This window comes from Podarcis melisellensis, assembly GCF_964234715.1.
Source record: "Podarcis melisellensis genome assembly, chromosome: 15".
NCBI lineage: Eukaryota > Metazoa > Chordata > Lepidosauria > Squamata > Lacertidae > Podarcis > Podarcis melisellensis.
The window spans coordinates 9,983,782-10,011,546 of NC_138532.1; the positions used below are offsets into that span (position 1 = coordinate 9,983,782).

Genomic DNA, 27,765 nt, shown 5'->3' on the forward strand with positions numbered 1-27,765 from the left:
GACAATATTGAGGTTCATTAATTAAATAAAACATAGGAGGTGTAATGAGTGTTGGGGAACATTTTCAAGTCCTTGGGAAGAATATGATTGCATCAGATCAAAAGTTGAATATTGCCCTGTATAGGGAGCTATCTATTGACTTGCTTCCGATGACAAAGGCCTTGCAGATAAACTAAGATACCGCACCGGGTGCAAAGGAGGGGTGGGCTCCAGCAGTAATTAATAATTATGCAGAAGAGATTAAGAGTTGCTGAAAAGTACGGGAGCCGTGTCCTCCGCCTGTACAGTGATACCTCAGGTTACATACGCTTCAGGTTACATATGCTTCAGGTTACAGACTCCGCTAACCCAGAAATAGTGCTTCAGGTTAAGAACTTTGCTTCAGGATGAGAACAGAAATCGTGCTCTGGCGGCGCAGCGGGAGGCCCCATTAGCTAAAGTGGTGCTTCAGGTTAAGAACAGTTTCAGGTTAAGTATGGACCTCCGGAACGAATTAAGTACTTAACCTGAGGTACCACTGTATTTGCAAAGGAATTCTAGCTCAGTGGTAGAGCCCGCTATGCTTTGTAGAGAGAAGTTGCCAATTTCAATCCTCCTGTTAAAAATTTCTTAGGTAGCAGATGAGAGGAAAAATCTCTCCGACTTTGCATTTCTTCTTAGACTGCTCCAGTTCTCTGTAGCATCTGAATCAGAAGATGCTGTGGATGTGCCAAACAGATGTCTGGGTGCAGTCATGGGCAAGATAGGGCTGATAAATTTCAACTGAATCCTGCCTTATGGATAGGTGGATTCTAGATCCAGGAATTAGGTTGTACACCAACTACCCTTGCACCTTGTTCAGAAGCTGTAAAGGTAAAGGGACCCCTGACCATTAGGTCTAGTCATGGCCGACTCTGGGGTTGCGACGCTCATCTCGCTTTATTGGCCGAGGGAGCACCACGGCGTACAGCTTCTGGGTCATGTGGCCAGCATGACTAAACCGCTTCTGGCGAACCAGAGCAGCACACAGAAACACCGTTTTCCTTCCCGCCAGAGCGGTACCTATTTATCTACTTGCACTTTGACGTGCTTTCGAACTGCTAGGTTGGCAGGAGCAGGGACCGAGCAACGGGAGCTCACCCCGTCGCAGGGATTCGAACCACCGACCTTCTGATTGGCAAGTCCTAGGCTCTGTGGTTTAACCCACAGTGCCACCCGGATCCCTCCTGTAGCTAATGCAAAAAACAGCTGCTAGAGTGCTTAGTGGGACACCCAGCTTTACACATTACCCACGTGTTGACAGATCTACGCTGGCTGCTACTGGCCTCTGCTACTGCCAGATTCAACATTTTCTTGTTGACATGTAAAGCCCTATACAACCAGGGACCAGATTGCCTAGCTGATCACCTCCCCCCCAATGCATGCCAAGCTGATCATTTATGATCTTTCCAAGGAGACCCTGCTGGACATTGCAGGGGCTTATTTACAAGGCTGGCCTTAGAGCAGAGATGGAGAATCTGTCCCTTCAAATGATGAATTACAGCTCCCCTCACCATTGGCCATGCTGGCTGGATTTGATGGGCAGTGGAGTCTTAACAACATCTGGGGGTGGTTCCCCATTACTGCCCTAGAGCCTGAGGGGGTCGCTTCTAGTCAGAGCAGCAAACAATAATACGCCAGATTGGGGGTGGGGGATCTCCAAACATGGCCCACCATGGGTCCTGGATTGATCTGCATGCCTCTTTCCCCCATCATATGTGAAGTCAGGTTTGGGACAGGTGCTGATGCAGCTTCGAAGGAACAATCAGGAGCGTAAAGTCATCTCCCAATTGTTCCTTTGCTGGGAGGCGGAAGAAATTTCCCCAGTTTTCAGAACCTTAAAAGAACAGCACAGGGCTGCTTGCAAAAGGGCTTTCCAACAGCCCCCATGCTGCGCTTTGAAGTCCCAGCATTTGTAGCTCCAAAGCACAATGTCACCTGGAGTGATTGACAGATGGGTGACTCTGTCCAGCTGTGATAGTTGGGGAGATAATGATCTGGCCCAGCAGCCAGAAAAGGTCCCCCCCCCACCACCTCTGGGCTAAAGGGACAAATAGTCAGCTTATTGTGCTTTCCGTGTTCCCCTTGACACTAAGGCTTCAAATGGCCTGTTTTCCACCTTTGCTTCCCATCAGCTGTGAATTGGGAAGTCCCTAGTTGGAGTCTTAGTCTCTGTTGTGAACATGCTGTCTGACTGTAGACCTGTCTGTAGCCTGGTGGTTGTTTTTGCAAGGTGATTCTTAGGTTTACAGTGAGGGCAAGGTGGGATCCAATGGGTGGAAATCTCAAGGAAGCAGATTTCAACTGGTCATTAAACTTCCTAACAGCAGGAACTGTCTGACAGTGGAATCACCTTTGCTGGAAATGCTTGTGCAGAGTCTGGGTGGCCGTCTGTCAGATGCTTTAGTTGCAAGTTCCTTGACTAAGCAGAAGACACTGAGTAGATGGCCTCCCAAGAGATCAGAGAAAGGAGAAAAATGGATTTGAGTTGCTAGCGACACCCATCGTTACAGAATCTCTTTATTATCACAGCTTCCTTCCACGATTAATCCCCTTTTAGGTAAATCAGGGGTGACATTACCAAGGCCCCATCTGCGCTAAACATTTAAAGCACTGTGATACCACTTTAGCAGTGTGCAAATGATTTTGGTCTAAGGTTTTGATCCTGTGCACGCTGAATTGAAAGTAAGCTTCTCCACTGAACTCAGTGGTGCTTACTTCTGAGTAAACATGCATGGAGTAAACATGCATCTAGCTATACTAGATAGAGCGGAGAGGTGGAGGTCATAAAAAGATCCCATGGTGCAACAGTGCATGCTGGGAGAAAAAGACACAATGTCCTTTGGAAATATTCGATCCAACAGCTATCCAATTCTAGCTGTAACCAAAATCCTCCAGTCCCTTGTAAGACACAAGGCAGACTTAAACCAAACAAAACACCACAACAGTCGTGTGTGTTTTTTCTTAGCACAGCTGGAGATGAATTTAACAACCGCAAGATGGGTGAAACAGAATTGCGTTTTCTTTTGTTTTAGGATTAGAACAAACAAACCACGCACAACAATAGTGGATGTTGGTCATGAAGGGATTTGGGATTATATTTCAGTACCGAGGGCTGGGGGAAACCCACACCGGCCGGGAGGATTGGCCTGGGAGATGATCCAGGAAGCCCTCGCTTTGCTTTCTCCTCTGTTTGGCTGTGTATCTCTCGCTCCTTCTTTTCCTGGAAGGTCAGGGGAGAGGCAAGCTGTGTTTTCCTACAGCAGTCCTCTCCTGCTCTGCTGGCTCCAGGGCTTGCTGGCTCCTTGTGCATTGGACACTGGGCGGTGGGAGGGGACGGTGTGTGTTGTGTGTTGGGGGGGAGAGCCGGGCGCTCCTGGGTGCTGCTTCTTCCTTGTGGTCGGCTGCTGGCTGGCTCCCTGCAGCTACAGGCGGCTGAGCAGATCGAGCGGGACGTGCTGTTCCAGAGTCCTCCTGACGACGCCGGGCCCTGGGCAGCCGGCGAGGGGGAGCGGGCGCAGTAATGCGATGACACTGTGTCACTGTTGCTGTGGAGAGCTGCTCCACCTTCTCGGCAGGGTGACCATTATTGCAAGAGAGGATTCCCCCCGCCCCCACCCGTATGCAATAGTTGTGCATACACACACACACACAAAAAGACTTAAAAACAAAAAAGGAGTTAATTTTTACCACCGACAGCTTTTATCACATTGGAGCAAATGCACCCTTTTTCTCCTCCCGGCAAGACACACTTTCTGCAACAAAGGTGCAAGACTTCTGCCCTTGGTTCATCTTACTAGGTTGCCGTGTGCCCATAAGAGAAGCATCTAGGGAAAATATCTCTGCGCCCTGCCTTGCTTTTAAGTTCTGATTCGTAAGTGATGCCCCCACCCCTGAACCCTGGGAATTGTAGTTTCCTCCTCACAGCTGCAGTTTCGAGTCGACAAACTACAGTTCCTAGAAATCTTTGCGGTAAATCATAGAGGTGAATCGGATGTGCTTTGAATATATGGTGTGGGTCTGCCGGGTGAGTGAGCTGAGGATCCTTGGCAGCTCATTTGATTTGATCCGATCAGCTGAGGGCTATTTTCTGGACCATGAGTAGGGGCTTTCTTCCTTGTTCTAGTGCATGGGTAGGCAAACTAAGGCCCGGGAGCCGGAGCCGGCCCAATCGCCTTCTCAATCCGGCCCGCGGACAGTCCAGAAACCAGCGTGTTTCACATCTCTGGGTTATTTGTGGGGCCTGTCTGGTGTTTTTATATGAGTAGAATGTGTGCTTTTATTTAAAATGCATCTCTGGGTTATTTGTGGGGCATAAGAATTTGTTCATTTCCCCCCCCAAAATATAGTCCGCTCCCCCCCACAAGGTCTGAGGGACAGTGGACCGGCCCCCTGCTGAAAAGGTTTGCTGACTCCTGTGTGTGTGTGGTGGGCCTGGGGAGGGGGGAGAAAATTGGGAGACCTGCCAAACTGGAGGCTTCCTATCTCTGCTCTCACCAGAATACCATTTTTATACAAACTACACCCCTCTTGCTTCAATCAAAAGGAGCCATCCATTTTCCCTGGGCGGAGGGTTGGGTTGCGCCCTCATTTATATCACAGTGCCAGTAAAGGAGGACCCACTTCTGGTTTTCAAAATTGGTCTTCAGGTTTCTGTTCATATTGGCAGGGGTTTTCCTGTTTTCTTTTAGAAGTAAAGGCTAGGTTTCCCCACCCCACCCCAACCAAAGGTACGTCAGTTCCACCCGAAAAGCAGCAAAACAAAAACAAAAGTTTCATTTAGTTAAATTAAGCTAAATGGAAAGGGTGCCAGATTTAGAGCGCTGAGTTGCTCGGCTCGGGTTATAAACAGCTGTGCTACACTTTGGACTTGGGAAATATTTGTCCCCAATTAACTCTGTGTTGGCTCCCCCCCCCCCCCCGGATTAAGCCAGTCTCTACCTGGAAAAGAATCTTATCTGAGCTTTATTCCTGACAGTGACATGGCTGCTTCAGTGTACTGTGTCTGATCTTTTCCTCCAAGAAGGGGAAAGACCATTTGTCAGTAATGCAGCTTTTAATGTGAGCCAAGCTTTGGCTTCTGGGTGGGATTCTGCTAATGGGGCCTGTCAGCAGAAGCCCCACACAAGGACTTCTGCTTGTGCAACAGGGGGGTCCCCTCCTCCAAAATTGGTTCAGGGTGGTTGGGGGAAGACAGCACTGGGGGGGAGGAGAGGAACTCGGCCCAACAAGGTGGTAAAACAAATCCTCCAGATTAAGCACATGGAGAACACCCGGGAACTGTAGTTTGTTAAGGATGCTGGGGATTGTAGCTCTGCGAGGTCAGCACCCTGCAGTCTTGAATTCTTCAAGGGACATTGCGATGCCGTGACTGTTAACGTGGTTTAAGAGTGCTTGCAATGTGCAGTGTGGAGGCAAACTGAGATTAACGTTTATGTACCACTTGACATTTTTAATACTGAGTTTAGTCTAATAGCGGCAGGGCTACCTTGGTCACCCTGAGAGCCCACAAACACCACAGTGTGTGAGTCATAGCAAGTTGTGTTTTACTGCAAATCTAAGCCTTACCTGTGGAACTCCTTCCCACCTGAGATTAGACAAGTACCCTCCCTTGCAGAAGTTTAGAGGCATGACCAAATCTTCCTTGCTCCATCAGGCATTTCAAGCTAGAGTATTGTACTATGATAATTTTTATTGTTTCGTTGTCCCATTTCGTGTGGATTGTTTTTATGCACACCGCTTAGAAATGTGAATCATGAAGCAACATATAAATATCTTAAACCAACAAGGGGAGCTGCCACATCCATACTTCTGGTTCTCAGTTTCTGCTTTTATTAAAATGTGGATAGCAAAGCTTCCCACTTTACCGTTTCCTTTCTAAACGTGCACAACTTCTTAAACGGCATCCTTTCTTGTCGTGGTCTAGGATTACGGTTTTTAGAGCAGGAAGTGTGTTTGGGCAGCGGAGGAAGGGAGTAGACTTATTTTTCTAACTGCCTCTTATTTTCAGGACGGGTGGGGAGAATCAGAAAGGCCTGACCTTTTCTCAGCAACTTTGCACAGCTAGCTAAGACGGCCAATTCATCTTGAAACCACTTACGAGCTGGGGCCTCCATGCGCTTGATTGGTTTGTGAAAGAATTTGCAGAAGCAATGGGGTTGTTTTTTTAATCATGTTGAAAAAGCCTTGGGAAGCACCATGAAAACTCAACTTTCATCTCGTACGAAGCACAGCAAAGCAGACATTTCCCTTGATGCCCATCTTGTAGGCATGTGGTTTTATAGCTTTTTATCGGATTGAGTGGCTTTTTGAAGGGGGGGGTAAGCCAATATATATAATCTGCCTCCAATTATGTAAATGCAGTTTTGGTTCCTTACTATTGCACTGTTTCCCGTGCTTGTGCAACCTCCAGTCTTGTAGAGCAGGGATAGTCTGTTGAGGGCCACATCCCCTTGGGAATCATCTGTTGGGGGCCGCACACGAGCAGTGGTGAGCTAAAAGTGAGTGAGGCTATCCCTTTTCTTTCTTTCTGTTTGGGAGTTATAGTTTCAGCAGCATCTGAACAGCCAGAGGTTTTCCCCCAAACCTGTCCCATAGGGCACATTAGGGAAATGGCTGCATCCAGTGCTTTTTTCTAAAAAAAATGTTTAGGGGTACTCTCATTTTGACTCAAGAAAATCACCATTTTATCGTTCAAATCGGGAAAAATAAATACAGCAAATGGACAAAAGCACAAAGATTCACAAAATGTCTGGGGGTATGTGTACCCCTGCTTGTTGTTGTCGTTTAGTCGTGTCCGATTCTTCATGACCCCATGGACCAGAGCACGCCAGGCACTTCTGTCTTCCACTGCCTTCCGCAGTTTGGTCAAACTCATGTTAGTGGCTTCGAGAACACTGTCCAACCATCTCGTCCTCTGTCGTCCCCTTCTCCTTGTGCCCTCCATCTTTCCCAACATCAGGGTCTTTTCCAGGGAGTCTTCTCTTCTCATGAGGTGGCCAAAGTATTGGAGCCTCAGCTTCACGATCTGTCCTTCCAGTGGGCACTCAGGGCTGATTTCCTTCAGAATGGAGAGGTTTGATCTTCTTGCAGTCCATGGGACTCTCAAGAGTCTCCTCCAGCACCATAATTCAAAAGCATGAATTCTTTGGTGATCAGCCTTCTTTATGGTCCAGCTTTCACTTCTATACATCACTACTGGGAAAACCATAGCTTTGCACACCCACAGAAAAAAAAGTACTGGCTGTATCTCTTCGATGGAGCACATGGTTTTGTGTGCAATGAGCCTGGTCCAACCTCCCTCCCACTTTTTTGGCAAGACAGCACCATGGTGACATTTGTCACCACTGCAGAAGCCAGAGGCAAGCGCTTTCGTCTCCTTCTGCATCCATTACCTGATGAGGGACAGGCTCTGGAACATGTGTATCTTGCATTTATCAATTAACTTGCAAAACACTCAATAAATGCAAGACACACATGAGATGGGAACTCTTGAACTGTAGCTTAACTGTTTCCCATCATTTTAGTCTGAAAGCTAGTAGTTTTTATTTTAATTGTTTTTGTGAAACGGAAATACAAAAAAACACTTATCATTGATTTATTGGGTTGTTACCTTGTTCTTCCCCACCCCTTCCTTTACAATTCTAGAAGACAGAGAGAGCCAGCCACTATTTTGGCCTGCAGTTGCTGGGGGTGGGGTTGCCAACTGATCAGAAGAAAGAAACCTGGCGGCTTGACTTTTAACCGCCACTTGTTCTGCAGGAATCAGCAGATGAACTTTCTCGTGCCAGGGAGTTGTGTTATTATTACCTGTCTATGGGTTAAATCTGTGGATTAAGGAATTGGTTGGCGGCGGTTGTTGCTTAAATATTAGCAAGTCTACTAGCCACAGGCAAGCCAGTGAATGGCAAATTGCAATGTAGGCTGGTAGATTTTCTCCTCCCCCCCGCCCCCCCAATAGCAGAAGCACTACATGGTGTTCTTGCAAAATGCCTCAGGCACAACTGCTGGAAAGTACCGTATTTTTCGCTCTATAAGACGCACCAGACCATAAGTTTTTGGAGGAGCAAAACAAGAAAAAAAAATATTCTGAATCCCAAAAGCCAGAACAGCAAAAGGGAACGCTGTGCAGCGAAAGCAGCGATCCCTCTTGCTGTTCTGGCTTCTGGGATAGCTGTGCAGCCTGCATTCACTCCATAAGACGCCCACACATTTCCCCTTACTTTTTAGAAGGGAAAAAGTTAGTCTTATAGAGCAAAAGATACGGTACCTTTGGATTCAGGAATAGGCAATTTGCGGTCCTCCACATGTTGTCTGACTTCAACTCACATCATCCCTGGCTGGGCTGAAGGAACTTGGGATCCCACCAACATCTGGAGAGCTCAGATTCTCTGTTCCTTGGCCTCAGTATGCTTAAGAAACTACAGTTCCCAAAATTATTTTGGGGAAAACCCACAACTGTTTAAAATGGTATAATACTGCTTTAAATGTATAGTGTAGATGGTGCCCTTCAATTTGCACTCCATATATCTAAGAGTCACTGTCCTGTTCAGCACATGCTCTCTGCTTTGTTTGCATTGCTAAGATGTTCATTCTCTGGTTAAGCATTTCTTTCTTCCTGTGCTAGTTAATAAAGCATGTGTGAATATGCACTTTAATCGCAATCCTCCAGATACATAGAGCTGACATCCCACAATTTACTGCAAAAACAAGAGGAAAGGAAGTCTAGATGTTCAAAATCCTGATTTTATTAGGCTCGGCGCATTTCAGTCAGAATCTACACCAGGGGCATTGTAAGAGATGCCTAGTTGTTGAAATAGATTGTTGATAAAGTGTGCATAAGGAGGCAAAAGTGTGTAGCGAACAATAATAGTCTAACTATGGAAAGGGGCAGCAGCCATATGAAACATGCCAGAATTGAAGTTTGATTCTGTCACTCAAAACAAACACCGCCAGCATTGCCAGAAAAATCTCCTCTCTCCTTTCCCTAAAACAAACAACCAATTCAGCTGAACTGACCCTGCAAAACAAAAACACTCTGCTCTCCAAATGTTCCGTTGAAAAGTAATTCCTGAAACTAAGCCCAGAGTAGTCTCTTTATTGCTCGGTCCCCTTTATGAATGTAAGATTTAGAACTGTGTCTGAACTAGGCCATCTTAGCTGCGCCTCTCCCTTTGTAGCATTTTCCTCTTCAAAGTCACTTTTCCAAGTTTCTTCGAAATCATAGGCTTATGAGAGCTTTTAGGTGCATTTTGTCAATAGGGATAATTCTCATGTTGCAACAACACATTTCCTAATACAAGCACACATGGGAGGGGTTTTTTTTTTAACTAATGAAAGGGTTAACTTCTTCCCTGTCTGGCTAGTTGTGTGTTTGAAGCTCGTAACCCTGTAATGAGAACACTTGTGTTTCTCAATTCAGTGGCACAGTTTTGGGAGTCACAGTTTGCTTGCAACAAAACATTTGGAAAACACAACACTGTAAGCCTATAATGGCTTACCATGAACACATAGCTTGCTCCTCCGTGCTTTGCAAGCAGGAACAGCAACCTATGTTCCACATCCAAACCAGGGTTAATGGTGTTGTTTTGCTCCAGGACCAGGGTTTTATAAAACCAAGGTTCTTTCTTCGCTTCCCAATCATTGTTTGTTTGAGAGGAACAAATCACAATTACCCCGTTTTGATATTAACACTACACCAGGGGAAGGGAAGCAGGTGTGATTTGTGAGTTCACGGGAAACCATCAACTGGGGCTTGCCACAGTGTGTGAATGCACATTTCTCTTGAATTGTGTGGGATTTCTTCCTCAGGAATAAGGCACCTTATCGTAATGTACGGAGCACGGGCAGCCATTTTGAGATAGTGTGTGTGTGTTGGGTAATGAGAATGCAGTTTTAATTTTGGTATGATTTATATATTTTAGCTGCCCCTTTCCGTTGTTTGTATAACTGTTGTATGTCTCATGTTTTACCTCATTTTCCAAAGAACTTCAGTGGATATATACAGTGTAATTTACTGTTCATAAGGAGGGGGGGTGTCTTTCAGTGCCCTGTAGGTGAAAAAGAGAACTGGGCTTCTGCACCTTTAATTGCTGTGAAGAAGAAATAATTGTGTCAGTTCCATGATAATTAAAGTTGCAAGAGCACCCCTGTTCACTTTCGTATCTGCATACTGTAGTGCTTAACTCTTCTATTCTCTTTACCCATTGTAAGTGATTTGCTGACACAATAAATGAGACCTATCTCAGATATCCGCTGCGGCCTACACCCCCAAAAAGCTCCAAATGCAGATGGGGACCCTGTTCAGTTTGCACCCCCCCCAACCCATTCCTACCTTTTCATACCCCTGAAAATCATTTATTTTGTTGTATGTTTTTGGTTTTTCTAACCTTCCTTTTTTTAAAAAAATCACAGCAGCTCACATAAAATAGCAATCAGAGCCACTTAAGGCCATTTAAAAGCATCCAATTAAAACATCAAACGAAAAAACCACCAGACAAAAACCCCCAAAAGTCAGCCGGGGGAGCGTGCAGACAGCACCCGGTCTTAACAATATTAGCAGTTAGCCAGCCCCCTCGAAAGCAGAAGAAATAAAAGTGTTTTTGCCCTTCTCCTAAGAGCCAGGAAGGGGGGAGGAGAGAGAGAGAGGTTAGCTTGGCAGGGTTCCTGGGGCAGGCCTCCCTCGCCTCCCCTCCCTCAAATGCATGAGTAAATGAGGGGCCTGTTGCTGGGTCTCCTCCCAACCCTTTCCCCCTCCCTGGCTCTCAGTCTGATTCCACTGACTCCTCTTTCACCCAGCAGATGGTGGAATGGAATGTCCCCACTCCTCTCTCCCGGCTCCCTTTGCTGGTGGAAACTTCCTTCCCTGCCCCAGGAAAGGCGTATGCTCAGAAGGTCCCAGAACATCAGTGGCTGGAGAACACCATCGGGAGTGCAGAACGCTTTCCTAGTTGGTCCTCCATCTCTCTCTGGTGGAATGAATAGTGAGAAGCAGCCAAAGGTGGCAGTTTCTCCCTTTCGTTTTGTCCCCAAACGAAAAGCTGCCTCTGCTTTTGGGTCCCCCCAAAAACAGGCAGCTGGGAATAGGCTCTGTAATTGGCCCTGGTCAACAACCAGCCCCGTAGGAGCAGAGGTGGCTTTTTTGACTTTGCCAACCCTCCTCTTCACTCCCGTGACCTAGAAAATGTGGGGTGCAGGCAAGGGAGTCCTACTTTCCCAGCTCCTAGCTGAGGGCGCTTGGTTCACTCAGGCTCCCCACACCTACCTTTTCTTCCTTCAGAACAGGATCCTTAAAACCTTGCTGGAGCGGTTCTTGCCAAACACACTTTCCTATCTCTCTCAGCAGTCCCAACAATGCATTCCCATAGCCTAAAACCTAAAGGCAAAGAGGGGAAAATAAGTTGAGCTAGGCCGGGATGCTGTCCAGCATTGAGTCTCCCCTTCTTTTTGACTCTCCTGTATGGCTGACCTCAAGAAAGTCCCTTTCCCATGTGCAGAGCAAAGATTTTAGCATATGAACAGGGCTGGTATCAGAAATCAGGGTTTCCCAAACTTGGGTCTCCAGCTGTTTGTGGACTACAGTTTCCATCATCCCCAGTGGCGTAGCGTGGGGGGTGCAGGGGGGGCCGGCCGCACCGGGCGTAACATCTGGGGGTTAGGGTTAGGGGGCGCAAATCCACGGGTTAGGGTGTGCAAATTACTTGCCTTGCCCCAGGTGCTGACAACCCATGCTACGCCACTGATCATCCCTGACCACTGGCCCTGCTAGCTAGGGATGATGGGAGTTGTAGTCCAAAGCCAGCTGGAGACCCAAGTTTGGGAAAGCCTGCTCTAGACCTTGGGACTCTGCCCAGGCTACTCTCCTTCCCGGGTTACGCTCCTTAGTGGCTGTGCTCCACTCCTGGAGTTCTTTTGCTTGGCTGGAAAGGAACCTTGAACTGTGATGATGCCTCTTAACTAGCCTGGACAGAGAGACGTGTGGCTAGCACAGATCGAAGGTAGCCACCTGTACAAAGACAGAGAGGTTGTATTTGTGGCGCCACGTCTGCTTTTTGCTCTTGGCTGTGCCCGCCACGGGTGTGTGGCCCTTGGAAGTTTGCCCACGCGGGTTTGTAGGATCCTGTGAAGCAATGAAGAAAAGGATGCTTCTGCGCATACCCAGAATGAGTGGGGGAACCGGTCATCCTCCAGAGGTTGTTGGACTCCATTTCTCTTCAGCCCTAGCCAACTTAGCCAATGGTCAGGGTTGTGCTCCAGTAGCATCTGGAGAACCACAGATTCCCTGCCCTCAACGTAAAGGGACCCCTGACCATTAGGTCCAGTCGTGGCCAACTCTGGGCTTGCGGTGCTCATCTCGCTTTATTGGCCGAGGGAGCCGGCGTACAGCTTCCAGGTCACGTGGCCAGCATGACTAAGCCGCTTCTGGCGAACCAGAGCAGCACACAGAAATGCTGTTTACCTTCCCGCCGGAGCCGTACCTATTTATCTACGTGCTTTCAAACTGCAAGGTGGGCAGGAGCCGGACTGAACAACGGGAGCTCATCCCGTCGTGGGGATTTGAACCGCCGACCTTCTGATTGGCAAGCCCTAGTATTTTTTACCTATTACCACAATCATCCTCCACATATTCAGGACTGAGAAGGGTGGGGGTTTGTACCCAGCATGACTTCAGGCAGGCTGTAAAGCTTATACTGTTAGCCTCTGCATCCTAGTACAGTGGTACCCCGGGTTACATACGCTTCAGGTTACAGACTCTGCTAACGCAAAAATAGTGCTTCAGGTTAAGAACTTTGCTTCAGGATGAGAACAGAAATTGTGCTCCGGCGGCGTGGCAGCAGCCGGAGGCCCCATTAGCTAAAGTGGTGCTTCAGGTTAAGAACAGTTTCAGGTTAAGAACGGATCTTCGGAATGAATTAAGTACTTAACCCGAGGTACCACTGTATTGTCTATTCTGCATGCTTCCAGACGGGGGCTGTTTTCAGTTGGGATTCAGCCACACGCCGATAAATTCAGGTTGGGCAGTTCAAGCTGAGTTGGAGGACTCCTGCACAGCAAACCTTCTTTCCCTAAGATTTGGATCTTTTGCGATAAGGAAAGTGACGGAGAACCCGCACTGGGAAGTTTGGGGGGAGCGATTGCATTGTTGCAACAGTACCTCGCAAATTCGGAACGAATGCTCTCGAAAAGCCAAAGTCGCCTGATGTCACTACTCAAAAGAAACCTTTGCTAAACCTGGGAAGTGCCCCAACGGGCTGGCTGTGGTTCTTCAAGGTCTCCTGGCAGAGATCCTTTTCAGCTGCGGATTCAGGAGTTGGAACTGGGGACTCGCTGCCTCCAAAAACACGTGCTCCCTTGCTTGGTTACGGGTCACCCTGTCCCTCTAAAAGGTAGCCACCCACTGCCCGATGTTCTGTAAAAGGGCAAGCTGCTTCGCAGGGCGAAACGAAGGAAGTAACACACTCCCAGTTCCGTTTCCCGAGCAGCAAGGGTCGTGATGGGCCTGGCCGTGCTCACAGGACAGAGGCAACGTGTGGCCGGCCGGCGTGCTGCCTTGGCCGGCTCAGAGTTGCGTCTGTCTGCATGCTGCGCGGGCAGCAGAGAGTTAATCTGGCGTAACTAGGCCAGCCCTCCGGTCCGCGCCTGCCAGGACCTTGTTTTGCCATATCTGGGCAGTACGCCAAGTTCCTTCTGGCCGCTGTATAAAGTTGACGTAGTCAGAGCGAAAAGCCTCTGCTGAACAAATGCGACCACTTCCCCTCCGGAAAACTGGGAGCAAGCTTGTGGGGGGGGGGGAGAGAGAATGTCATTGGGGAGGGGGCAGAACTCCCATTGGCTGGCTGGTGGTTTACCTGTCCAGCACAGAAATCAAGTGACCTGCTGTCTAAGGTGGAGAGACTTCTCCTGATCTGGAACGAAAAGGCTAAAAGGCATCTGCGGGTAGAGAACACCAGGTTTTGCCACCCACTCGTGGCCTTGGCTGTCTGAGGATAAGAGTGTATATAAGGACACAAGGCATCTCTGGGCTGTATCATAGAGGGAGTGCTTGTCCGTACCTTATTTCCAGAGAGGCAGCCATGTTAGTCTCTTGCAGCAAAGTCTCTTGCAGTCTCGCGGGACCTCAAGGACTTAGGCCCCATCTGCACTATATATTTAAAGCCATATCCTATGGCACAACAACATTTCATTTTGTGTTTTTTTATTTATTTGTTGGATTTACATGCCACTCTTTAAAAAGATCTCAGGACGGTTCACAAAATAGAAACATGAGATAAGAGCACAACCAGGGGTGCAAATGTGAACAAAATATTGGGGGGCCCAGGTAAGCACCACCCTGCATAATGGATCACATAACCCTAACCCTTTGGAATGGCCATCCACTTTCGGGAGTCCCAGGACCCCTAAAATATTGTATTGGGGGGCAAAGAGTTGGCTCCTATGAGCACAACAATAAGGGGGCCAAAGATAAACCAGAACGTGTGAGAAATTATGGGATTTCAACATTGACAAAACAGTGTGGCTGCCCCCGAACTTTGGCAAACACACACAGTCTTCAACGTGGGAGCACGTGTCACAACACTGATAGCTTCATGAGTGCAAATAATCATGGACCCGCAATAAAAATTATGTCCGGAGAAGTCCTCTGTGCATGCAAGACACAGAGCTACAATTGCAGAGTTGGTTTAACAATCAATCCCTCTTTGCAGGGAGCTGTAGCAATTGTAACTCTGTAAGGGAAAGAGGGGGACGCGGGTGGCGCTGTGGGTTAAACCACAGAACCTAGGACTTGCCGATCAAAAGGTCGATGGTTCGAATCCCCGCCATGGGGTGAGCTCCTGTTGCTCGGTCCCTGCTCCTGCCAACCTAACAGTTCAAAAGCACCTCAAAGTGCAAGTAAATAAATAGGTACTGCTCTGGCAGGAAGGTAAACGGTGTTTCCATGCGGTGCTGTGGTTTGCCAGAAGTGGCTTTGTCATGCTGGCCACATGACCAGCTGTACGCCGGCTCCCTTGGCCAATAAAGCGAGATGAGCACCGCAACCCCAGAGTTGTCCGCGACTGGACCTAACGGTCAGGGGTCCCTTTAGCTTTACGGGAAAGAGGGGCCTCCTAACAATTTTCAGCACTCTTTGAGGGATGTCATGGCTGTTTAAAGTAGTACCATAGTACTTTCAATATGTGGTGTGGATGTAGCCTCAGACTAAGGCAGTGTTTCTCAAACTTTGGTCTCCAGCTGTTGTTGGACAACAACTTCCATCATCCCTGACCTCTGGTTCTGCTAGCTAGGGATGCTAGGGGACCCAAGCTTGAGAAACACTGGACTAAGAGGTAAACGTGGGCTCACATGAACAACCTGAATGACCTAGGAACAGTCTCTATCTTTCCAACTGCTGGGCAGAGCTATAGGACATCCTGATGGGTTGCTTTCGGAAGCAGCTGGCGGTGCCTTGTGTATATGTCACTATGTGAAGGGCAGATCATCTTCCTTGTGAAGAGAAGGTCCCAGGTTCTGTCCCTAGCATCTCCAGGAAGCACTAGGAGAGACTCCAATAGATGGACCAATGTTCTGACTCAGCATGAGGCATCTTCCTCTGTCCCTGTGTGTGTTTTGCTTCTTGAAAGACCAAGGGCTGAGACATAAAGTGGATTTCATGTGGAACATCAACCTGATTTAAGTCTCTGTGCTAGGCTTTCCTCGCTAGTTCTTCAGGCAAGACAAGCTCAATTGCCTTGAGGAACACCTTTTGATTTATTACTGTGGGTCAGCTTGACCTGACCTGAGAGTGTTCCAGCCACCAAGCTTAGCCTGGTTCCTGTTACATGCTGTCTGGGAGAACATGGTTTTAATCTCTCTCTCTTTCTCAATAGCCCAACTAGAGCCGTGACACTGAAGAGGCTACTTGCTCCTCGCATTGGTGTTGCCTTGGAAGATCCTGCTCCCATCCCTGTCGCCTTTCTGTAGCCAATGAATTCAATGAACCCAATGAAACCATCGCTCCCGCCCACCCCACATGGGTAAGTATGGCCAAGCTTGCCACACACGTCTGTATTCCTTCATGCACCTCTTTCTCTGTCTTACCCTTGGAAATAAACTGAGTCAACAAAGAGGCATCAGAAATGGATAGGTGATTGAGATGCTATGTAGCTCAAAGATAGAGCCCCGACTTTGCATGGAGAAAGTCTCGTGATTTCAACCCTTGATATCTGGAAGTGAAAACAATAGCCCTTCCCTGCGGTTTGCCCTCTGGCAATTGGAATTTTGAAGATACGCGGCACCTGAACATGGAGGTTCACTTTACCTAACATAATGCACACCTGTTGATGTTGCAGCTACTGAGCGATCAACAAGCGCACGTGTACATTCACTCTTGTATTCCCCCTCCTGCGTAAGCATCAGTCCTGCATTTTCTTGCTCTGCTTTGGGCCGCTTACCCACTCTTCCTGTGGTCCAGCAATCCCCACCTGCGTCCTGCCAGGCTTTTCTGCCACTTCCCCAAAGACTCCTAATTAAAACCTTGTGCGTTGTTTGTTGCTTTTCCTAGTGATGGTTCATATGCCTACGAGTCAGTTCCTTGGCAACAGAATACCAATCAGCCTGCAGGATCTCTCTCAGTGGTAACCACGGTGTGGGGAGTCAGCAACACATCCCAGAGTCAGGTACCTTCCACATTCTTCCAAAATAATGGGGTGGGGCGGGGAAGTGGGGTGTCTGGGCTGCGTGTTTTCGGCCATCTTGGTAATCAGTCCCTAAAATGGGCAAGGAACCTTTTTTTTTACCCAACTCCAAGGACTGCATTCCCTTCCAGGAAAACCTCTTGGGGGGGGGCACATGGGAGGGCAGAAGCTAAAGTGGGCAGGGCAATGAATGGAGATTTCCCCTTTTGTAGGCTCCATTCAGATAAGCGAGTGTCCTTATCAGAGTTGAAGGATGCATTCCATCCAGGCCAAAGAGGGAGAGAGTCTCAAGGGCCAGACAGAGAGGCCTGGAGGGCCAGAGTTTCCCCAGCCTTGCCCTACAAGACCATACTGCCGTCCAAACTGCCTAGTTAAACCTATTATTATTATTATTATTATTATTATTATTATTATTATTATTATTATTATTATTATTATTATACCGCCCTATACCTGGAGGTCACAGGGCAGTTCACAGAACAAAATAAAAATATTAAACCACAAAATATATAATCAAAATAAAAACCTCCTCACCTTTTACCTCGTCTATTTTATGCTGCTTTTATAATTAAGTGTTTTAAAGTGTTTTAAATTTGTTGTTAGCCACCCTGAGCCTGGTTTTTGAACCAGGAAGGGTGGGGTATAAATAAAATATTATTATTATTATTATTATTATTATTTCCTCACTTGGGCTCTTCAACCTCTGCAGGTTTTCGGAAACCCCATGGGCCCTGGGGGGAACACCTCTGGCAACCCCATGATGCCCAGCGTGGCCAGCAGCGGCTCTGGAATGAACTCGCCTCAGTTCATGGGACAGCAGCCTTTCCCAGAGGGATCTGCCAACAAGGGCTACGTGCAGCCGGGGATGTACAGTCGCAACACTTACCCCGGAGGTCCGGGCTTCACCACAAGGTAGGTTCTGGACTAGCAGATCAACCTTGGTCCATCGTGTATTGCCTGCCTGCCTGGGTCACAGCAGGCATCAGCTTAGGTCAGAGGAACGAAAGCACTTCTGCACGCAGCACGTTGTTAAACGGTGGAACTCACTCCCACAAGATGTGGTGCTGGCCATGAACTTGGGTGGTTTAGAGGATTAGAGAGATCCATGGAAGATAAAGCTATTCTGGCTTCTAGCATGCCTCTGAATATCAGTTGAAGAGCACTGAAGAGCGTGCAGTTGCATTCAGGTCCTGCTTGGTGGGTTCCCAAAAGTGTTCCTTTGGCCTGATGCAGACGTTCTTTTTATGTAGAAGTCATTCTCCCCAGTGTGAGAAGAAAGAAGGGGTGCCTCTTTAAAGACAGGGCTTGCCATCTGGAATTTTTAAAGTGCGTTTATTGAAGTTAGTCGTCTTATTTAATTGGGGGCACCATTTTAGCAAATTATGGGCGCAGTCCTATACTTGCCTTCCTGGTTCTAAGCCTCATTGCACTCCAGGGAACTTGGTCTTTAGCCAACGCCTGTAAGATGGTGCTGCGAAAGTCTTTCTCAGCGTAGTCCTGTACACAAAATTGCTTGGGAGCGGTGAGTCCTGTTGGACGCAGTGGGACTTAATTTCTGAATAAACATGCACAGGATTGCTTTGTTAATCGGTTTGTGAAACTGATTAAACATTGCATCCCTGATTATTATTCGTTTGTGTGGGGCCAGGAAGGACCTCACTCAACCTACTCCACCCCCCCCCCAAATGTATTTGCCAGAAGGGTGGCTTGCTTGAGCCATTTGATTTGTGTATTTTGAATTTCTAACCTACCTATTCACAATAAATCCGATGAATAAAATGCTCATCCAGAATATTACATATTACAAATGAATATAACAGCCCCCAGGCCTGCTCAACCCCAGCTGTTTAATTTTTCTCCTAAACAAGAAGGTCTCACAGTGCTTCTGGAAAACTGTTTAAACCATTAGGAATTTGATGGGTCTGTTCCAGGTAGTTTCACAACCGTGGTTCAGTCACCAAGAATGTATCTCAATATACAATCTTGCAGTACAAATCTGTTGTATTGCGCATGCTCTGAAGTGGTGTTTTTGTGTGTTTTTTTAACAGTCAACCAATATATAGATTTCATTAAATAAATAAATACATAGTCAGAGGCTGTTCCGGATGCATTTTGAAGATCTGATTTTTGCAGATGATATTTGCAGGGATCACTTGACCCAGCAAGTTGCGGATGATACATTTTTTTAAAGCCTGCTTTTCTCCAGTCTACGTTTATACAGCAATTTCACAATAGAAAGGGGAGAGCAATGGCTGCTGATAGGAAGATGATGCTCCTGTTTTGTTGGTGTGTGGCTCCTTCACCCCCGTCGGCCAAGAACACACTGATATCTCCACCCTCCCCTTTCTGTTCTTCCTGGGGGTAGAAGGGAGTTTGCTTGCTTCTTTGGAATCCTAAAACAGAAGGGGATTTTTTAAAAGGGGGGCGGTAATCCTTCTTTAAGGACACAGGGAAGCTGCCCAATGTTGAGTCAGAACATTCATCCATCCAGTTCAGTATTGGCTACACTGACTGGCAGCAGTGCCCCCCAGCACTAATGGAAGAGTATCAGGGATTGGACTTGGAGCTTCGGCTTGCAAAGCAGTTGGTCTGCATCCATAGCTCTTCCCCTTGTAGCAACCTCTTAACATGTGAATCAACGCTCTGCGTGGTGGGAGAACAAGACGCTCAGTGGGTGCGTGGGGAGTTGAGCTGTCAGACGCCTGTCACTTGCTGCGTAGTCATCCCATTCCCCCTGTCACCGCCACTGAGCTTGTGGGGGAAAGGGCATGAGCGTGTGACTAAGCATGGTTTGCCAGCTCATGGTTGCCAGCTCATGGTCACCAGGCCTGGTTTCGCAATCACCAAGACACATCGCTCTTCTAGCATTATCCGACTCCAGCCGGGCTTCCCTATACATTCCAGAAGGACCGTGGTGTTACTGCTTTCCCTGATGTAAGAGGCCAAGTGGAAGTCATAATTCATCAGGGATCCATCAGTTGGCAGGGCAGCCTCCTTAAGGAAAGAAGGGCAGTGGTAGCTGGTGCCCATTGGTGCAGAAAGCGGGAAGCCCCATCGTTCAGCCCGGACACTGTGGTCCAGCTCCGAGGGCCTTCTGGCGGTCACCTCACTGCGAGAAGTCAGGTTACAGGGAACCTTCTTGGTAGTGGCACCCGCCCTGTGGAACACCTTCCCACCAGATGTCAAGGAAATAAACAACTATCTGACTTTTAGAAGACATCTGAAGGCAGCCCTGTTTAGGGAAGCTTTTAATGTTTGGTGTTTGATAGTGTATTTAATATTCTGTTGGGAGCTGCCCAGAGTGGCTGGGGAAACCCAGCCAGATGGGCGGGGTATAATTAATAATTTATTATTATTAATGCCCTTCAGAACCAACTCATTCTAGTTTTGTCCCCATCCATCTCCCTTCTGAGTTCTGCAAGAGGTCTTGGAGACAAAGCTGACAAGTTGTGGACTGGTTGTAAGTAGGAGGGTGGGCTGGCTAAGGGCAGGTCGAACTTGATGGGTCAGTGCCCCCGTTTCCCCTAATGAACCAGCCTCCACTGGAGAAGGAAGTAGGAGAGTCGCCTTCTGCCTATCCTGTTCCACAGGAGGCTCTCTGGATCTAACCCTTTGCTTTCTTAAAAAAGATTCTGAGGACATCCCTCTTTTCCCACTTCAAATACCAGGTTCTTCTGCCCATGGAGTAGATGTACGTTGCCTGGTCTGTGAGACACCTCTTTTTCTTTTCCAGTTATGCAGGCAGCCCAAACGGACCTGGGGGAATGGGCATTCCTTCACACACTGGGCGACCCCCGGCAGACTTCACCCAAGCAGCTGCCGCCGCCGCTGTTGCAGCCGCCGCCGCCACGGCCACAGCCACGGCCACCGCCACCGTGGCCGCCCTGCAAGAGAAGCAAAGCCAGGAACTCAGCCAGTATGGAGCGGTAAGATGCAGGCGACGCGATTTCAGCACTTGATAATTCCCGGGGGGTTTCGAGGGTGAAGAGCGGCGCTCACAGGATGTAACTTGCAGCCAGGGAAATAGCGTGAAGCCAAAGGAGTACCATCTGTTGCAATGCTATAATGAAAGGCCAAGGGCCTTGAATTTGTTCAGAGTGAAGTGGCACCTTCCCAGAGGGTGAGGGTGATCTTTCTCTCTCTCTCTCTTGAAATAATTTTTATTTGATTTCACAAATATAGAAGTATAACAATACAAAATACATATCCATATTTAGAGATTTCTAGACTTCCCACCTTCGACTGCATATTGTTCTATAATCCATATTGTATATCACTCCATTTTGTCCATAGTACCTGCAGCATTACAAGTGTTACTGCAATCCTGCTAATGTTTTCATCTGCTTACAGTGGTCTCCCAGACAAATTATAAATTTCCCATTCTTTATTAAAGTTTTGGTCTTCTTGGTCTTTTCCCACCTGAGAGTCAGTTGCAGCTGTAGCAGGAAATGGTGCCCTGCTTTGGGTGGCAGATCAGGATTGCACCTTCATGGGTGACCAAAGAGATTGCATCCCCTATGAACTTCAGATGAATATACAGAGCGGCCTAATGCTGATCTGGTTCACAGGATCTAATCATGGTTTAATAAGCCACAAAATGCACAAGCTCCGTGTCTTTGGGTGCAGCCCCTTCACTTTTCCCTTTTTTGCGAACAAGGGAACAAGCCAGGAAGGCGCACTTAACCATAGCTTCCTGTTCTGTGCAAACCAGGAAACTATGGTTAATGGCTTCCAAACAAGCCAAGATTCATCAACCAGCTTTAAAAATTATAGATTTTCCTGCTTTGTTGTTTGCCACCCTGGGCTTCTTTAGGAGGAAGGGCAGAATAGAAATAATAATTGTATTATAATAATAATTTTAAACCTTAGCCATTGTTTCCCGGTTTGCGGAGAGCAGGAAACTATGGTTAGCTTTGTCTTCCTGGCTTGTTTCTCTGCTCGCTGAAAGGGAGGAGTGAAGTGGGGTGTTGCATGCAGCTTGTGCCATGATTTCATTGTGTGAAAACAGCCATTGAGTCAGACAGTTGGTCCCTCCAGCCCAGTATCTACGCTGACTTCCAGGATCTCAGGTGAAGAAAGATTTCCCATCACCTGTCCCCTACTTTTTTATTAAAAAAAATGCCAGGGTGGAGAGGAGCTAGCTTGGCTGTGGCAGATACATGGGAACAGTGATGTGACATAGTCATTAGTGTTAGACTCAGACCTGGGAGACCAGGGCTCAATTGCTGGCTCAGCTATGAAGCTCACAAGGTGGCCTTGGGCCATAGACTTGTTGTGAAGATCAACTTGGGCAAGGGAGCTTGTACACCACATTGCGCTCTTTGGAGACAGGATGTAAATAAAATAATAAAGAATGCATACTCATTGCTAGGGACCAGCAATGGGCATCTATTGAGGTGCGCTGTATTCTCTCAACCCTTGCTTCCACACAGGGCTTGGTTTCCTATCACATTGTGTTAACTTACCTTTCTTTCTTTCTTTCTTTCTTTCTTTCTTTCTTTCTTTCTTTCTTTCTTTCTTTCTTTCTTTCTTTCTTTCTTATTTTTTTCCCTCGAAGATGGGAGCTGGACAGCCCTTCAACAACCAGTTTCTTCCTCACTCGGGGCCGCGAGGGCCATCCGTGCCCCCCGGGATGAATCCTGCCAACATGGGTGGCGTGATGGGTGCTTCTGGGATGTCTCCCATGAACATGAACGCAGCGAGGGCGCCTGCCATGAGCGCCCTGTATGGCAGCCAGCGGATGCCCCAGCATGGCTACCCTGGTCCCCCGCAAGGCCAACCGATGCCCAGGCAAAGCGTCAAGAGGACATATTCCAATGAGGTGAGGTCAGGGTGGGGGAGTAGGTAAATAGGTACCGCTGCAGCGGGAAGGTAAATGGCGTTTCCGTTCGCTCCAGCACTCGTCACGGTGTCCTGTTGTACCAGAAGCGGTTTCGTCATGCTGGCCACATGACCCGGAAAGCTGTCTGTGGACAAACACCAGCTCCCTCTGCCTGAAAGCGAGATGAGCGCCGCAGCCCCAGAATTGCCATTGACTGGACATATCCATCCAGGGGTCCTTTACCTTTAGGTGGTCTGACTCCATATAATGGAGCTTCCTATCTTCCTAACTTAACTTATTGGTGGAAATTGTAAGGAAGTCAGTTTGGGCTAATTATTAGGAGGCACTGCATACCAGGCTGCTGCCCATGCTTGCTGTGTCCCGTCAAATCGATTAATGCGTGCTCATGTTAAAAACATGGCAATAGACAGCAATACCACCCACCAGCAGTGTTGGTAGAACTTTCAGCTGCTGCTGCCATGACCACCTGGCTGTTTTCTGCTATAAGGTACTTCCTCATATGAGGAAATGAGCCCTGAGTGCTCACTGGAAGGACAGATCCTGAAGCTGAGGCTCCAATACTTTGGCCACCTCATGAGAAGAGAAGACTCCCTGGAAAAGACCCTGATGTTGGGAAAGATGGAGGGCACAAGGAGTAGGGGACGACAGAGGACGAGATGGTTGGACTGTTTTCTCGAAGCTACCAGCATGAGTTTGACCAAACTGCGGGAGGCAGTGGAAGACAGAAGTGCCTGGCGTGCTCTGGTCCATGGGTCACGAAGAGTCGGACACGACTAAACGACTAAACAACAACAACAACAACAACTTCCTCATATGCCTACCTAAGGTCCTATCTGCAACAGCTCATTAGCCTATAATGGCCCTGTGTAGCATCCTTTTTTCCCCATGCAAGTTACAACCTTATCAAAAAAGAGCCTCCGCTATTCCTAGGATGGTTTGGGCTAAATGTCTGTGTTCCTTTTCATCCTGTGTGTAGCTCCCTCCTCTCCTGTTTTATTAGCGGAGTCTTTGTCCTTAAAAAAGAGGAAACCAATAGAAAGAAATTAGGTTGATTTGTACATGTCTACCCATTCACCACAACTCATTCTGCTCAATTTGTTTTTAGGTGGGAGGGAAAACGTCTGTAACATTTACGGCTTTGCCTTTCTATTTCACAACTCCATGGAGACATCGTAGGGCTGCTTCCATTCCTCCCTGTTTCATTTCGCACCGTGCACCGAGGTTTCTGGCGTGGGTGTAATTGCACATAGCCTATGCTATTTTAGCTATTGCTTTTTTAAAAAGACAAATATAATAATAAGCAGAACAATGACGTCCAGAATTCTTACAAGGGAAACGTATGCATGTACGAGAAATGTGCAGGCCTGTGGCCCTTTTGAGGTTGCTGGAATCCGAACTCCCATCAGTCCCAGCCAAGCATGGCCAGTGATCAGGATGATGGTAGCTGACAGTCCCAACAACATCCGAGAAGAGTACAGGTTCCCCACGCCTGCTGTCTTAAGGCTGTTTCCTGTGTTCCACGGTCCACCCCCCCTACCCCACCCATAATCCTGAAGTCCTTTGGCTTGGGGAAAGCATGGGACCCCATGAAAGATATACCGTATTTTTTGCTCTATATGACTCACTTTTTCCCTACTAAAAGTAAGGGGAAATGTGTGTGTGTCTTATGGAGCGAATGCAGGCTGCGCAGCTATCCCAGAAGCCAGAAAACCAAGAGGGATTGCTGATTTCACTGTGCAGCGATCCCTCTTGCTGTTCTGGCTTCTGAGATTCAGAATTTTTTTTTCTTGTTTTCCTCCTCCAAAAACTAGGTGCGTCTCATGGTCTGGTGCATCTTATAGAGCGAAAAATACGGTAATCAGCAACAAACCGTACACTCAGCCTATTTGAAGACACCCACTCCAGTAAAGGTTGTGGTGGAATGAAAGAAGGATTACACTTAGTCATGCTGGAAAGGAATATTTTAAGAATATTACAGGCCTGAGAGGCAAGACTGAGATACGGATATGCTTCAAGGTTCAGACTGTGGGAAGCCCTAAAATCAAAATTACAATTCGGCAGACAATTTGATCGTTTTTTATTTTAGTTTTTTATTCTTGCTGGATTATGATTTGATATGTTAATTGGATGTTTTTTATTGGAAAATTAATAAACGCTCTAACAACAACAACAAAAAGAATATTACAGGCCAATCTGAGGAGGAGGGAACTTGTAGCTACAGCACAACGCGCGACATCTGTTCCGATTGCTTACCGCAGAGATTGGCACTTGGCAGACAGAAAGTGGCAAACACATAGCATCGGCAATGACAGCGCTGACAAGATCGTTCTCCTTTGATTTCCGATGAATTAGTCAGCACTCCCAACTTCTAGACTCGTAGGCTGTTCACAGATGTAACGCTAAAGGTTTGGTGTTAAGGACCTAAGAGTCCTGGATCAGACCAAAGGCCCATCTAACCTAGTATCCTGTTCTCACAGTAGCCAACCAAATGTGTGCAAGAAGCCCACAAGCAGGTCTTGAGTGCAGCATCACTCTACCCACTTGTAATCTCTAGCAGCTGGCATTCAGAGACAAAGTGCCTCTGACATGAAGGTAGCACTTAGCCATTGAGACTAGCAGCCATGAATTTGTTTAATCCCCTTCTAAAGATATTTTGCGGTAGTGAACCCCACAGTTTCACTACACACTGTGTGAAGAAGTACTTCCGTTTGTTAGTAAAGAAATAGTGCCCTGCCATCCTAATTCTCTACCTTTGCTCTTTCTTCCAGGGTTATCCAGGACAGCAGTACATGCAGAGTGGCCAGTATCCCTCTCAAGCTGGGCAGTATGCCCCCACTGCCCCCCAGCCGTCTGCTCCGTCCCCTTCGTATCCTGGCCACAGGATGCCCATGCAACAAGGAATGAGCCAGTATCTCTCTGGCTCTGGCACTGGTGGACCATACTATAAGGTACCCAGTTACTATGGAAACAGCTTCCCAAGATTCTCTCGGGATGCGTGGAGGAAATTCAGCCTCCTTTCAGAGAAAGAGAACCCCCCCCCCCAGTAGTAGTCATAAATGTGTCAGGAGTAGATCCAGCCTACGTGAAGGTGATGTAATGCGTGTCACTTTTTGACCTATGGCATGGGAATGCTCTGTCGCCTGGGTCTGCCCTTTCCCTCGGTGGTTTAATACTTCCATCTTTTTGAGATCCCTAGCTTTTTGCCCAAAGAGATCCTAAGAAATTAAGCCCCAGCAATACTGGTCGCTCATCGCTTTTGTATAAAGGGTTGAGGGGCGGCGGGGAACGGCAGGCGGAAGACAAGGGCTTCCACCAAAGTTACCCAGTAAACCAGGGGTGGAAATATGCCAAGAACCGTCCCACCCCAAGCAGCCATCCTTCAGGTGAAAGAGCCACTGTGTCACTTAGCCAGATACCCCAACCAGAAGACGATGGGTAGTATCCCACTCCAAAGGGCTGAGAGGGCTAAGGCAGTTTTTTGTCTTGAGAATAAGGATGGTCCAGGGAAACACATTCTTCTGGTACCAGTCTTTCAACTTCTCCTTTCCAGCCTACGGATCAGTTCAACGGTCAAAATGCCAACTTCAATGGAGGCAACTTCAACAGCTACGGACAGGCTACTATGAATGGGGTGAGTCTATGATTATTCCGCTCCTTCAAGACTTATCTAGGCTTGTTGCAATGATGTGGAAGCCAGTTACTCACCTCTAGTCTTTCTCAGAGAATTCTTTTGTGTTTCCTTAAGTTTTGCAAAGCCCTAATGGTACTCTTGGGATGCGGGTGGTGCTGTGGTTCAAACCACAGAGCCTAGGACTTGCCGATCAGAAGATTGGCGGTTCGAATCCCCGCGACGGGGTGAGCTCCCGTTGCTCAGCCCCTGCTCCTGCCAACCTAGCAGTTCAAAAGCATGTCAAAGTGCAAGTAGATAAATAGGTACCACTCTGGCGGGAAGGTAAACAGTGTTTCCATGCGCTGCTCTGGTTCGCCAGAAGAGGCTTAGTCATGCTGGCCACATGACCCGGTAGCTGTACGCCGGCTCCCTCGGCCAGTAAAGCGAGATGAGCGCCGCAACCCCCGAGTTGGTCACGACTGGACCTAATGGTCAGGGGTCCCTTTACCTTTTAATGGCACTCTTGGTGGTTGTAGTCCATACACTCAATAGGGATTCATTCCCCAGCTGCCCTCTTTGGACTGATTTTTCTCCTGCTAAATCAGAGGTGGGCAACCTGCAGCCCAGGGGTCTCCTTTGGCCTTTTTTCTAATTTTGTGGGGGCTTTGGTCCAATGTCATGCAGGTGTTAAGGAATCATGGAATTGCAGAGTTGGAAGGGACCACAAGGGTCATCTAGTCCAACCCTCTGCAATGCAGGAATCTTTTTGCCCAACGTGGGGCTCAAACCCATGAACCTGAGATGATGACCATCATGCTCTTAAGAGTGCGGCAAAGAGAGAGAGAACAGGCTGCCAACCCACCACTGTCATATGGTCCCCAATATCTTCCCTCCCAAGGAAATGCAGGCCTTGAAGGAATAAAAGTTGATGTGCTAAACCATAACTTAGCATGATGTGTGTCAGAACAAACCGCATGCGATCAGAGGGGAATTTGGAAGTTTTCACTTAACCTCAGTTTATCATGTCAGATGGGCTGATAAACTGTGGTTAACAATAACTGGGGATTAGTTTCGAACAAGTTACCTTCAGGCCGCAATTACTGACTCGCCATTGTTAAGATTAATCCCAGTTCCTGGATCTGGACAACAGCAAACTGTGACCAATCAAAAGCAGAAGAAAAAGCTTCCATGCTCCTACTTCTGGTTTCATGGGATCAGCAACAGCGCACAAACCCACAGCTCTCTGAGGCTCATTCCTCTTTGTGCACATCACACCAAACCAGGATTTAGTGGGATGTGGGAATGCAGTCACGCTGTCTCTGCCCATTAGCCACGTGGCTTTCAACATGTGCCCTGCTCCATCAAGCTAGCCTGATGTTTTGATTCTTCTTTCAGCCTGGAAGATCCATGCCTGGTTACCCCAGCTCCCCGCTACCTGGGAATCCCACCCCACCAATGACACCTGGCAGCAACATCCCCCCATACATGTCCCCAGGGCAAGACGTGAAGTCCCCGTTCCTTCCAGACATCAAACCCAACATCAACTCTTTGCATCCGTCTCCCTCTGGTAAGTCTTTGTTTAATATTGAGACCCCTGGGTTCTGGCTGATTTACCTCCACACTCC

General features: G+C 47.8%; 1 protein-coding gene and 1 long non-coding RNA gene across 2 annotated transcripts in view; one reads left to right on the plus strand and one right to left on the minus strand.

Annotated features, from left to right (window-relative positions):
* ZMIZ2 (zinc finger MIZ-type containing 2) overlaps positions 1-27,765 on the plus strand; it is a 105,879-nt gene that overhangs the window by 56,396 nt on the left and 21,718 nt on the right. The window contains exons 2-9 of the mRNA XM_081890879.1: positions 15,882-16,028; positions 16,556-16,670; positions 17,398-17,600; positions 20,422-20,614; positions 22,246-22,509; positions 25,299-25,478; positions 26,081-26,161; positions 27,536-27,707. Coding sequence (XP_081747005.1) covers positions 15,979-16,028; positions 16,556-16,670; positions 17,398-17,600; positions 20,422-20,614; positions 22,246-22,509; positions 25,299-25,478; positions 26,081-26,161; positions 27,536-27,707 — 1,258 coding nt within the window. The 5' untranslated portion in view covers positions 15,882-15,978. The remainder of the gene's footprint in view (positions 1-15,881; positions 16,029-16,555; positions 16,671-17,397; positions 17,601-20,421; positions 20,615-22,245; positions 22,510-25,298; positions 25,479-26,080; positions 26,162-27,535; positions 27,708-27,765) is intronic.
* LOC309358291 overlaps positions 23,327-27,765 on the minus strand; it is a 52,575-nt gene continuing 48,136 nt past the window's right edge. The window contains exon 3 of the long non-coding RNA XR_014163417.1: positions 23,327-23,543. This is a non-coding gene — a long non-coding RNA (uncharacterized lncRNA). The remainder of the gene's footprint in view (positions 23,544-27,765) is intronic.